A 13,944-nucleotide genomic window follows, 5' to 3' on the forward strand; every position below is an offset into this window, starting at 1 on the left:
ACCCGAGTCTACGACTGGATCCAGCCAGGACTTCATGATCATCTGAGAAGGAAGGAATTAAAAAGAGACAACCTTGGTTCCCTAAACCTACTCACTTTCATCTCAAAATCCTGTTGGCCATGGTCTGTTCTGCACCTGGCGAGTAACTGTGAACCCCTCTGCTGCATATGCACAATTCCTTTCTTCCTGTCAGTCCAGACACTGATAACAACTGCTACTTAGAAGAAGAGTTGGGTATCTATGAAAATAATGCCACAAAGTACAAAATTGATACCTGTAACAAAAGGGTAAAGATTACACATCTGGACAGGCTACATTTACATCAAGCCACGTCTTAAAATGAGCAGAAAATTCAGCATGAGAAGTTCCTTTTCACCCGCTAGCGTTAGCACTGTAACAGCACAGCGACGCACCATGAACTGCAGCTAAGGATGTGTTTTGTCTCCATTTCTGGGCAGCGAGGTTTGTTCACCTTTTTCACGGCCATTAGGCATCTGCAGTAAGCCAGCACCCCATCACTGGGTAAAGCAGCAAGTTCATTTGGCTTTGCCACACACGCTTTTGGAGCCTGCCTATTTCCACCCCATCACTGCTGAGGAGAGTCCTCGATCCAGAAAGACAACAGCTAAACCCGCTCCAGCCTCCAGACCTCGGACGTGTCTGCAACGCCAGACCAGCACAGACCCACCTTCTAGAAAAACAGTTCAACCAACAGGTCACCCGGCCAGTTTCCTATTGCTGCTAGAGACAACGCTGCCTGATCCCGTTTCTCTGACAGACTCCTCAGATCCCTTTGCTTTACAGCTCGAACAGGACAGGGCCCAAAGCAAGCACCTGAGAACGGCCCTTGCAGCAGCGGGACGTGAATCCCCTACAAGCACTGCACTTCAGTACAGAGGTGCCTGTCGTTTTACTGGAAGATGTGAAAGTTGCTGCTATCTCTGTAGACATTCTGAGAGACTACAGTCTTGAGGGAAAGGAAAAAGCAGATGGTTTAAGACTGAACTTAGTCAGGATCAAAGAGAACAGGTCATTTCAGGAGAGAGATGCCATCAATCTGTTCAAGAGGGGAGGGAGGCAGGAAAGCACCTCAGCAACTGCCTTTAGCATCAGCTGACAAATGCGATCATGTTTTTGTACGGTGAAATCAGAGCAGATACGCTTCCCAGCAGCGATCAGCAGCTGCCTACCCTTCTTCCTTGCTATACACTGCTACGCCACTCAGACAGCTAGCGACCGCGTTTTAGACTCATGGGGTGTGTGACGCGCCTGCTGAAGGAAACAAAGAGAGCAGAGGGCTCTGTAGGGTAGAACTGACATACAAGTCTCTGTACTGGTCAAAGGCATTGTTGGCTTCCACCTCCAGCTTGCGCAGGCGAGCAGATGGCATGGCACCGTCTTCCAGGGGAGGGTCGTACTTGTTACTCCATGGTGATCTGCCAAAGAGACAAGGAAGACAGACAGTTAGACAACCGGGACAAACCCCAAAAGCTTTCGGATTGGATTGTCTGACCCGATCCCCAGATGCTGAACTTCCAAAAAACCAAAAGGTACCGGAGCCATCTGTGTGAATTTCACCCTCACCAGCCATTTCAAACCCTGACAAAAAGAGGACACTGACTCCTCGAAGTTTACAGTGTTCCTGGGGGACACTCCCTGGCTTTGGGTTTCTACTACATCGATATTCACACTTGGGTTTGAATCTGCTCCTTAAGTATTCAAAAATGAGGCCTCGGCTGTTGCACGTTAGATATTTAAACTTATTTTCATGCAAATACAAATAGATTGCATAGTTTGTTTCACATCTGACAGTATCTGAGCCAAACGCTGCTGTCTACAACGAAAGCCCAAATTCTCCTCCATTGTTTTGCTTTGAAATAAACTCTACTTTTAATATAACATTAGGAGAACATTTGTGCAGTTTGAGGGATTTAACAGGGTTTGTAAAGCTGCAGGTTTTACCATGCTTTCTGCAGGTGTGGAAGAGATTTTGCGCTCTTAATGAAAGATTTGGTATTAAAAGATTAATGGAACCCTTTGCCCATCTGCTTGAGACTTTTACAATTCCCATTCTGTAAATTCGCCTTTTCATTGCCCCTGGGAATAACCAGCCTACATATATCACGGCTACTTTAAAGAAAGGTGCCTCTACCCTTTACCTACTCACTTTTCAAAACACCTCGGCCTGCTAACACCAGGTCTTAATGCAGTCCATACGTCAGGGCTTTGGCCTCAGCACCCATTTGTTATTCATTTCTCAGAAAGGCATCAAGTTTTGACATCTGTTCACGCAAAGCACAAAGAACAGGCTCCGCTTCGCTCTGGCTTTGCGCTTTCACACCGCTCCACTCCTCCCTGCCATGTCTGACAAAAGGTGAGATATCAGGAAAAGATAAATCGCTACGGCACGTCCACCCAGGGCAATGTTTTTCAGGTGATGCTTCTCATTTTAACACAGTTGCTTAAAGCTTGGTGGGTCTGGAGGAAAGCTGTCAGCTACAGTAGTGCTCCTTTTCCTAACAATTCTCTGAAATCTGGAAGAGATTCGCAGAAACATCACCGCCGGTGCGGTCTGTGGGATTCCCAAAGCTGACCTTGCTGCCAAAGGGCTCATACACCCCACTATGCAGAAGCGTTCTGCTGCCTCGGCAGCAGCGTCTGTTGGGATACACTTTTTTTCTCTAAAAAAGGCAGATTCCAGAAAAATTCTGCCATTTCCAGCAGAGTGCTGCTCCATCGTCTACAAGCAGGGAACCCATGGTGAATATATTTTAATTGTAAGTATTAGATCTCGCTGTGCTGCAGGCTACAGGGATTTAAGGGAAGCCCAGTAACAGATTCTTCTATCCAGCAGGTTGTGGCATTTTCAACCCATTACAGTTGGAGCTAGCAGTGACTTCACCTAAAAAACTTCACAACCTTGCATCACAATCCCAAATTTTGTTCTTTTTCTGTGGAAGAGTATTCACAACACATTTAAAACCGTAAACGGATGCTATTTGAAGAAAGACAGATGGACAAGCACTTAAATTTCAAAAGTCGAACCTCCAATTTCCCTAAAAAAGAATGCTTTTTGTTTCAGCTAACAGGTTTCAGTGTTGTTGGCACCGAATTCCCCATAAGGATTCCATTTAACAGCGTGATCAAACAAGCTTAGAGTGGAAATGTATGGACAAAGTCAGCGACCTTGAAGTCTTACAGAGAAAAACGTAATTAATAAAAGCCCTGCCTTCACCACGTGGATTCCAGGGCTGCTTGATATCCTCCACAACCCTCTGATCCCATGAGCGCTCGCAGAATCGCCTGTGAGACGATGCGCACCAAAGGCTGCTCCCACGAGCAGCAGCGTGGCAACATGAAGAAACCGAAAATTATCTGTTTATGAAAATCCAAGAGAGACTCTGAAAATCCACCTTCTGTCAGATGCATGTTCGACATGGAGAAAACCGACTCTGCATATGAGGAAGGGGAAAACTGTGATGGGCTCAGCATGAGGATATTCCTCCCGCTATGTGCTGCCCCTTGAAGCTGGTGGAGTTATCACCCGAATGGCCAAATGTCCTGAAGGCAGCTCTTCTCCAAAGCTGATTCCCAGGCAGATTGTAAAGCCACTCAAAAAAAAAAGCCAACCTATAAAATGTGATTCCCAGTGAGAAAGCCCGACTACCTGACCCCATCTTTCCTGCCGAAGCAGCATGGGGCTCAGGTGTCCACAAACGCTTTGAAATCCTTGGATTAGTATTAAGAGAAACGCAATTAGCACCCTCTCCAATCAGAGGAGAGCTGGTGTCTAGTTTGGAGGGGGCAGTAACTGGGGATGTAGCATGTCACAGACAGGGAGTATCATTTCTTAGGACTTCCAGTCGAGCGTGTGGATCTGAACAATCTTTATGGAAATATCAAAAGCTTCTAAGAGCGCAGTAAACTCCTCCTAGATTCTGGACTAATTGATTAAATTAGTGTAAGAGCCAGTTCCCAGAACAACTTCAGATTTTATGAGGTACGAATACCAGTGTCTGAACACAGGCACAGAATGGGATTAACACATGCACATGTTAGTGCTGCTTGGTTTCAAAGGCTTTTGCTTTGCACTGAAGGGAAGAATTTACTTCATGAAACAGAGCTGAGACCAATCAATTCCAGAAGGAAGAACCACTTCAATCCAGAACACTTGAATCAAAGCCTGAAGGAACATCCTTCTTTACTGCCAGCAATTAATACACCACGCCTGCTCTAGAGGAGTACGTGAAATAGCTTCTCTGAAACCCCATTACTTAAGTCCTGAAAATTGTGATTAAGAAAACTCAAGTCCTCCTGCTTCCTTTTAACTATTTCAGTATCTTCTCAGAAAAAGGTTGAGCACATTTCAGAGGTGAACATGAAACTAACCTTAAAGAAAGGGCTGCCACACACACTAGACATGGAGGGTGGGGGTCAAGTGTCACTAGTTACTGCAGCATGTCACAGCACTGTTGAACAAGCGCCTTTTCACGGTTCCTGTGCCTGGGCTCACGTCAGCAGCCCGGGGCCTGCAAGAGCCAGATCACAGCTCTGGGGAGGAGGCATCTCTTGGAAGACCCACACAAAACGCAGGACCCAATCCCTTCTCCAGCATCTGCCAGAGGATACAGCTGCACAGGTAACACCCTGAGGAGGAAACGAGGTAGAAAACTCTGTTCTAGCTACTACTTTAGAACTGGTTAAATGCATGTAGCTGCTAACGTAGACTGACCAACTTAGACAAGCATAAGGCACAAATGCTTTTAAAAGGCACCAGGCTCTTTCATAGGTCAACGTTAGACAAGTACCCTAAAGAAGGTGAGTGAATACTTCACCTTAGAGTCCCTTTTACCTCTCAGCCCACTGCAGTAGGTTATATTCTGAAACAAGCCACCACAGCCCAGCTGCACTGCCAAACTCTGCATCCATTACCACTGTCCTCCTATTCCTAGGACAAACGAATCTCAGCATGTTCTCTGTGTAAATCACCACCTACAGACATGCTTTCAGTTTAGGTAAGCACCTTTCCTGCAACTGAAACCAACCAATCTACAATCCTTTACACACTTCCCTGAGCCAAAGAAAAAAATATTATTAAAATATTTTCTGGAATTCCACTCTCAAGTAGAATTCTTGAAACATTCTGGCCAGATGACGGTAAAAAAATACTGCAATTCTGCACAAAGCAACGCTGGATTCCTACAATAGATCAGCCCCAACTGTCAGCACTAAAAATGTAAGTGATTACACTGAAGCTGCAGGGAGAGCCAGCGATGTCACCCACAGAATCACAGCCCACTGCAGCAGAGAGGCTGAGCTGTTAACTGGGGACAGAAGATGAGCGATGGTAGTTACTTAACAGCCTAGAGCCCTTCATTAAGAGAAATAAATAAATGGTAGTCACAAAGGTCTGGGGACTACAAACTCTGTGATTATTAAGTATGTGGAATGATGTCACTGTCACTACAGCCATTAAGGAGAGTCCAGCAACACAAAAGAGGGGGTGAGGGGACCTGCAGTCATCCTGATGGCAAAATACAGAATAAAAACAGCAAGGGAGAGACCACAGTCAAAGTGGCAGCCAAAATACTGAACCCTCCTCATACCGTTCCAGAATTACAGCCCAGTCTACTTCACAATTCATTATATCATTATTATGCACAGCTTAAATTGTTCAGATATTCTCATTGGTCTTGTCTGCAGTCCGCAGAATCAACGAGCTATTTTGGTAGAGAGGGATTCCTTTGCTAAAAGCTTGGGCCAAGATTTTACAGAGAACTGATGATACTGCATGTCCAAGGCAGACTCAACCCCGTGAAAACATGAGTGAAAGAGCCTGTCCCAGCTGGCAAGCCCACCCCGCGCTGTACAAGCAGAAGATGATTTTGTTTGAACCGGCTGCTGGCATCAGCTCTCTTCTGTTGTTATCCAGTCCAAAGATTTTACAACCTTGCAAAAATAGATGGTTTAATGTCATGCCAAGGCCACCACAATAATTTCTGCTAGAGGTCTGACTGGTTTTAATTCCCTAAGTTATAACTACACCACAGAAAAACTAAGAGAAATGTGTTAGTCAACCTTTTAACATCACATTTTAGACATCAATAAATGACTGCAAATCGCAGTAAAGAAAACATGCAGAAACACGGTGGGTTCTAGGAGAAACACATCTGGTTCTGCAGACAGACAGCAGGACCTGCCTTGCAAAGGGCATCAGATCAGCAGCCGTAAAACCACGTTACCTGCACTGCAGCACCTCACAGTGCTCTGGAGATGAAGACATTTATGTCCTCTTGCATTAGGGAAATACTAAGAACAACCTCCATAGTCAATGTCTTTCTCAAGAGATCACCAAGAAGAGATTAATATCTTTAAATTTCTTTTTCTGGCTAAGAGGGAGAAGGGACTGCCACACTTGTACGCAATGCTCATTCACAAAGCAAAGCTGTTAGCTCCCTGCTTTGGACGTGAACTCACCTGTACGAGTCTCCATCTCTGTTGTAGTCACACAATAGATAGTCTTTTCCTACCACCTTATCTCGTGCAATCTTCAACGGCTGGTCAACAGAGGAGAGGAGATCTTCACAGAGGCTTGGGACCTGATGGTTGGGGAAAAATAGGGAGGGAAGAGAGGTAACACATTAAGGTTAAGAGACTGGCATCCCTAAGAGCAGGTTTGATTATTAACAGCCCACATCTGTCCCAAAGCCAGAAACCCTTTAAAAAAGCGAGTTGCACGTCCATTACAACACAGTCCCGTTCTCCCACCTCCAATAATTTCAGATTTAATTACCTAACCACTAGTGTGGTCCAGTACACTTAAATATATACATTCTCAATGTTCGCTCTTGCCAAAGCCAGCCAGTAAAGTGATGGTCGAGGACTGATGAAAAAAGGTAAATATTTATAATGGAGTGGGAGCAAGGGAGCTGCTAAAAGACTACGCCATCCATACACTAGAGTGTATTTTTCACAAGCTCCCACTCGGGGTAGAGTTTAGAATAGTTTCCAGGCAGCTGGCCAAACATTACCATGTTGGCTAATAAAAACACACGTTTGTCTGTGTGGGCACATGCAAAATCCAATCCAGCTCCTACACAGGTAGTTTTAATGGATTCATAATCCAGCTGTCACCCTGCGCTTTGTGTGGAGAAGGGCTACAAGCTCTGCTCTCATCGGGGCAGAGAGGTTTGATGCACTGCGAGGAGATGACACTTGGCAGCCTGAAGCTAATGTGAATGCAAGCACAGGCAAATCCAGCTAGTTCCACCCCGCGGCCTCTCGCTCTGGAACCAGTGGTGGCCCCGTTATCAGTATCAATATTCCCACACTGCAGGCTGTGGGCAGGCCAGCAGCAACCTCCAGAACTCCATTTCCCCTGTACACGCTTACGGGCACATACGGCAATGTGCCTCAATCCACCCGAGGGACCATCCACACACCATTCCTGGAGCTATTATTAAACACTTGTATTGTGCAGTTCCCTCGGGAAAAGCCTCCCAGGTTTTGCTGCAAAGTGACTAAAGAAAACCGCCCTTTCCCAGCGGGGAGCTGAGACCACGACAGGATATAGGACAGCTGCTAAGTTCTTGAATACATTGGTGGCAACACGCTAATACGGAAGATAAAAGAAATAACCAAGGGGAATCTCTTCTGCATTTCATGCTACATCGTAGAGATGAAAACCTGGCTGAGCACATGAAGACAAAAGGCAGCCGAGGGTAAAATTAATCATGAAGTGATGAATTCACAACTCATAAGAAACAAAAAGGGGAGAAAGGAATAAAGAAAACACAGAAATGTGCTTTCTTCTCTTCAAGCCATTGATTTAGAGAACTGGTTGGTGTAATTTCAAAGCAGCCTAGAGGAGAAAAAACAAATAAGGGTGCAACAGCTCCCAAAAGCATAAGCACAAACTGTTTTAATGTACTAGATGTGACATAAGAGATCAAACTGCCCGAAATGAAAACATTCCTAATCCCAAATACAAGGCAATAACATACAGAGGATATTAAGGGAACACAAGCAGAGACAAATATAAAACAATGTGACCACAAAAGACAAGAAAAACTCAGAAAGGACAAAGGACGAAAGAAGATGTGGCCAGCAAGAGACAACTCACCCACACAATCACCCCACAAACACATCAAAAATAGGAGGAAAACCGAAAAATGGTTGGTAAAGTGCTGAAAGCTCAAACTTTAGTTTCTTTGGTCTCTATACAGTGTAACGGGGTAATGAGAGAGACCTGAATAGCCCAGACTAAAGAGCAGGGCAGGACTTACACAAAGCTAGATGCTTCTCGTAGGAGTTCACCATTTGGTACTTGGAGACCTGGCTGAAGCAACCTCAAAACCACTACACACTCATGGACTAGAGAGGAATGGACAGGAATAAAGCAGCTTTTAGGAAAACCTTTACTTTTTCTGCAAACAGACAACCCTAATACCCCACGGAGCTGATACATCATTTCACTTCGCTTGTGCCACGATGCTGCTGATTTGTACCTGTGCTCAGGAGCCCATCTGGTTCCACTTTGGCTCTTCCTTGGCTTCTCCATTAGCTATTAATTTTAGCTTTAGTCTTTCAGGCGGAGAGCAACTCGAGCTGACTGCTGCCATTGCAGACGCGCACACAACGAGACCCAAAGCACCTCATCACGAGGAGCGATGCTCCGAGCTGTTCCTAAGGGCGACCAGCTGAATATATTCCTTCCTCTCAGCTGCTCCTTGGCCAGCAGCCCATCAGCAGAGAGGTAAGCGGCTAGGAGCAGGCTCCTCGCTCTGACACGCGTTTAGAATGAGTAACAGTGGTGAAAACACATTTTGGAGAAAATTGGTGGTTTTCCCAGACTGTTTCATTTCTTTGGGAAAAGCCCTTTGCTTACACGTGCGGTGAGGGAGCACGAGAGGTCCTGCTGTACAATTCTTCAAATACACATGCAAAGCATTTTCAAAACTCAAGACAGAGTCAATTCCCCGCAGAACAGCTCCTAATAACCATCTGAATTTACAACCCTTACAAAAAACCACCACGTAAATCACTTCTAGATTTAACTTTGTTTTTAAAACAGCACATGCCTCGTGCGGCGTTTCTGTCCTGCTCAGCACGAGAGCACAATCTCTTACAGACGACAAGGAAAGATGAAGCCTATTTAGTTTCCACATAGTAATGGTGAACTAAACGTCTCTCTGGATGATTTGGTAACACTGGTATTCACGAGCACAGTCACTTCTCCAATTTCTGTGAGCTGTGGCTTGTCTTACAGCCCCAGCAGTGAACGCATTGTATCATACGTGTACCAGAATACACCGCTACACCAGACTGTAACACTGTTGTAACAGTGCACATACAGCCATTGTCTCTTTGCTACAGGCACTCTACAGGGCTTCCAGCAATGTGTTGTTTACTCCTCCTCCTCTCAGAATAAAACAGGGAAGAAAACCCACTCACCTGCTTCAGAAGCATTCCAAAATGCCAGCAGTGTTTATAAAGAGAATGAAGATATTCCAGCTGATGGAACCACTCATGTAATTCTAATGATCGGAAAAACATCCAAGCGTGGCACAGTTACCCCAGGAGAATAATTTCAGTATCATTTATTACTTCAACTTTCAACAGCTGCTGTACTGCCTAAGAAAGAATTCACAAGATTTATGCGTGCTGATCTTCCCCTTCCATGCTAGGAAAGCTGCTTACAAGGCAAATGCAGTCATTTGAACGAGGTCATTTGCCGCTTTAAACACTTCAGCTACCTGCTCGTGAGTATTTAATGCCTTCTGAATTCGGGTCCTTCACGTTTCAGAACATGCAGTGATAAGATATTCAGAGCAGCCAGGCTGAGCTGGCTGCTACAATGGAAACACCGGGCAGTTATTTTACAGCAGCCATATACCCTTCCTTAAATTTTTCCCCATGTCAAGTATTGAACCTTCTTAAAGCTTTTAAATGTGCATGTTCAGACTCTTGCAGGATTCAGTTTAGCAAAAACACATCCAAATCTTCAGATCCCAGCTTAGAAGACGGACCAATCTTCTGAGTTTTCAGCCTGAACCCGCAGATTTGCATTGTTAACCTTTCTGATTTGCTTGTCCCATGTTGACTGAAAAGCCAAAAGGCGTTTAGGTGCCTGAATGCATGTGTCCAACAGCCATTATATAGTCTTAAATTTAGAAACACAAGAACTAAACCACTCCCCAGCCAAACACTGAAGTGCCAAAGCAGTGATTTTGTTCAATTCATCACAGCACTGTAAATAAGTGTCACTGCCGTGGAAACACTGGAGCCAGGAGGACCGTTTAATAAGCAAAGACAGGGCTCCCATCTTTATTTTGACACAAGTCACTCCTGCTCTAAGCAGCAGAAAGTCAGATGAAGAAAATATAAACCTTATATCTTTAGCTTAAGGCCCTCATTAATTTAATGTGGTCCATAGCACACTTGGAAGCCTAATGCACCCATGTTTCCCCAAACAGGCACTCAACCATCTGTTACGGTGGTTTTATGTACAGTCATGGAGCAAGACCACCCTCAATGTAAATCAGAGAAGGAAAAAAAAAAGACAACTCTGGGGGGGTCCCGACTCAGCTGTTCAGCCTGGAGGCGAACAGCAGCATCATTCAGAAGCACATACCGTGCAACAGGGCACCGTGTTTGTGGGCTCTTTTTTCCTCCAAGGAGACATACAATGAGTGTGTAGTACAGAGGAAAGAAATACTGAATGAAAAGCGAGCGGAGCGTACTCTCCTGTGTGTCGAACAAGGATTCTGTTGTCTCATGTAACCGTATGCTCCATCAGAGCAAGCCAGGTATGTGGACAGTGTTTTAATTAAGGCAACTGCTCTGCTATCAAGACAAATAATCACTTGTGCCAAAGCTGAAACAGTAGCTGACCTAATAACCATTCCTTCTTGACTCACTTTTTGGTTAAAGGAACTCATTATGAGCTGAACAACTGTTTCTGAATTGTTTTTTAAAATATGATTACGTGAGCATCTAAAAAAGTTAGGAGGAAACAAGGGCAACACTTCAGCTCTTCATATCTTACACTTGCTTTGATCGTGCTGGTTGAATTGCATCAAACTCTGCACCTTACGTGTTTGGGACAGCTGATGTTTTGGCTTACTGGCCACTCGAATACACTAAGGTGGTTGTTTTCTCCTACAGCCTTCTCTGAAAATGAACCATGTTTACAACAGAAACAGCAACATCACTGGTGTACGGGTCTGTCCTAGGAAACAGCCTTTTTCCACAGTTTTTCCGAGGTCAGCACGTACTGCCCTCCACAGGAACCTGACACACTGGAAAACTACGCTAGATGCAGCAAAACTAAAGATGGAACACATTTTTTCCTTAAAGAATCATAATGAAGACGAAGCAAGCTCCTAACAATTAGGAAAGGGATTCAGCTCCATTTGTCTTTTGAATCTGTGTCTGTAACGTGCAGGTACCTGAACACACGTGTGACCAGAGCAGTTCTTCATCAAAAGCCACACCCAAACAGGAAGGCCAGTATTTTAACTGCATGTGAACTCTTAAAACCTGATTTTCCTTTTTAAAGACCATTTCCATCATTACAAAAGTGGTCAAAGCCACTGGCCAGGTCACTCAGGGAAATTGCTGGGAGTACAAAGCGGCCCGTGCAAGTTACCCGGCACTCCTGGGTGCAAAATAACCACTGTGGCACACACCCCCCCTGCAGCTCAGAGCCCTCCCCTCTGGGCTAGCATCTAATAAAATATTACGATAATTTTTCTGAGTCATTCCGCAGCCTCAGAATTTCCTGCTCCCACAGAACACAGGCACAGCCCAACGGATGTTGTGGAAACTCAAGAAGGAAGCCTGGCTCCACTCATCTTGGGCCTAAAACCACTAGTAAAGTCACTCCCACAAATCCAAACATTGCTAAATCTTAATTTGATCCATCAGATGTCCAAGGGCCACGCATTCTTCAAGCTTTGTTTATTAAATGATACTTAAACGGACTTTTGTGTTCAAGACCAGATGTAACTGGTAGTGGGAACACTCGGCTTCATTCAAGTAATTGCACTGAATTCTAGCACCGCAAGAATTAGCAAAAACAAAATTAAAACCAATCAGTTTCTCCAGAAAAAGACAAATGTTAACAAGATTTGTCAATCCAAGTTTGTCTAGTTAGTGGTGCCACAGCAGAAATGTTACATTAATTACAGAATTTTTCTATTTGGCTTGAGGAACGACATTTAAAACACCCAAAAGGTGACTGCTGTGCCTAACACAGGATCTCACCGTTCTTCCTGTGACCTGCCGGATAAAACAGGGCTCTTGTGAGATCCACCACTCCGTAACGTCCTGAGAAACAAGACCTGCCCATCTGGCAGGCCCAGTGTGCCCTGGACTGTGACTAGTGACCTGCAGGTGAAGGCTTCTGTATCTCATCTCCAGCCACAAGTCCCACGAGCCATCACAGCGTATCGGTATCTTGGGAAGTCGTGACTATTTGTGCCCAGAGCCTGGCTGGTGTGGGAGATCCCAGCGCCGCCCCGGGGCGGGCAGAGGCAGGCTCTCTCCAGCCGTGTCTCTATATCCTAGCTTCTCCCCTTGTCCTTAGAAGAGGTTAGAGAGGTTTCTAACCAGGATTCAAGCGGCAAGCCATCCCCACACACACTCCCTTCACAAGGTATTTAAACAGACGTCAAGGGGCTCTAACACAGGCCCTGCAGTGGCAGGAGCCCGGAAGACAAAAGGCACAGCCCAGGCTTAAAAAGAAAAACAGTAAGTGAACACAAAGCCAGAAGCGCAATTCACTTTCGCAATCTCATGCGAGGGGGGTTCTCGCTGTAAGCCAAGCATCACATTAACAATTTACACGTATTAATCGCTATCTCCCATTACCATCAGATATCGAGAGGTAATCCCTTCTAGCTGGAAAAGCTCCTGCTTACAGCCACTCAGACGGAAAACTGGCTCTCCACAACTATAAATTTATTCTGAGTGCCAGAGCCCCTTTCTTAGCCTGTAACCCTGCCTTAGAAACCTGCCTGGCTGCTGGTGGCTTCAAGCCTGTCACACAAGGCAACAAGTCCTGGAAGAAGAGCAGGTCAAAAGCTCAGCTTTGCAACCACGAGGCTGCCTAGGCACTTCTGCTTCCTCTATTGGCTTTTTGAGCTTTCACTGGGGCTGATTTTTTTTTTAAACATGTTCCATCCTCACTAGCTGTTTTGCTGCCCATCTGCATTCAATTATTTTATCTCTCTCCTCAACACTGCACACTGCTTAGGCTCTTGGACTCAAAACACAAAATGCTCCACTCACATTCTCATGTTCTTTATGGTCTGTGCTGCAGAGCAAGCAGCGCAGTTTTCCTGTGGATAAATTCTCTAGCTTCATACATCTTCAGTTACTAAAGGCAGGCAAAAACTCGAGACTCGCCTGGAGGCACATGAGCTACACAAAACAAGGTCCTGAAGAATATTCAAATATTTCATATCCGTAAGTTTATATATTTTAAAATTCATCACTCTGGGACTTTTTAGAAAGTAACTGAAAGTACTGTAGCATTCTCCTGTGATGAGAAAGATCCTCCCAGACCTTTAATTGCAAACAGAGCCTTGAAACACAACCAGTGAAGTTACTGACTGCTATAGCTATAAAGAACTCCAGCTTTAATTCCTCCATGGCAGCATAACTTGACTCTGGACATCAAGAAAGCTTTCACTTTGGGGAGTAAGTTGAGTATTATTGGAGTATCAGTCTAACTGGGAAGAGAGGAAGAATACTGTGGCTGTGAGCAATCCCTCTCTCTTGGCGAGACTTCTTGTCCATTTTGTGAGCCAGTTTTGTAAGGATGATTCTCCATCCCCACTTTCCACCAGCCATCTGATTTTTCTGAGTCAGCACAGTTTTTCATCTAGTTTATATTACATACACACACAGGCAAACATCCAAATTAAACAGTCAGCAGGA

At 45.0% G+C, this 13,944-nt stretch overlaps 1 protein-coding gene across 2 annotated transcripts in view; it reads right to left on the minus strand.

Moving 5' to 3' along the window:
• The window catches only part of CAPZB (capping protein (actin filament) muscle Z-line, beta), a 45,014-nt gene that overhangs the window by 23,632 nt on the left and 7,438 nt on the right, over positions 1 to 13,944 (minus strand). For both annotated transcript variants that reach the window (XM_010141285.1, XM_010141284.1), the window contains 2 exons: positions 6,478 to 6,599; positions 1,323 to 1,436 (listed from right to left, as the gene is read on the minus strand). In XM_010141285.1, coding sequence (XP_010139587.1) covers positions 1,323 to 1,436; positions 6,478 to 6,599 — 236 coding nt within the window. The remainder of the gene's footprint in view (positions 1 to 1,322; positions 1,437 to 6,477; positions 6,600 to 13,944) is intronic.

The sequence above is a fragment of the Buceros rhinoceros genome, unplaced genomic scaffold, assembly GCF_000710305.1.
Source record: "Buceros rhinoceros silvestris isolate BGI_N320 unplaced genomic scaffold, ASM71030v1 scaffold35958, whole genome shotgun sequence".
NCBI classification, from domain to species: Eukaryota; Metazoa; Chordata; class Aves; order Bucerotiformes; family Bucerotidae; genus Buceros; species Buceros rhinoceros.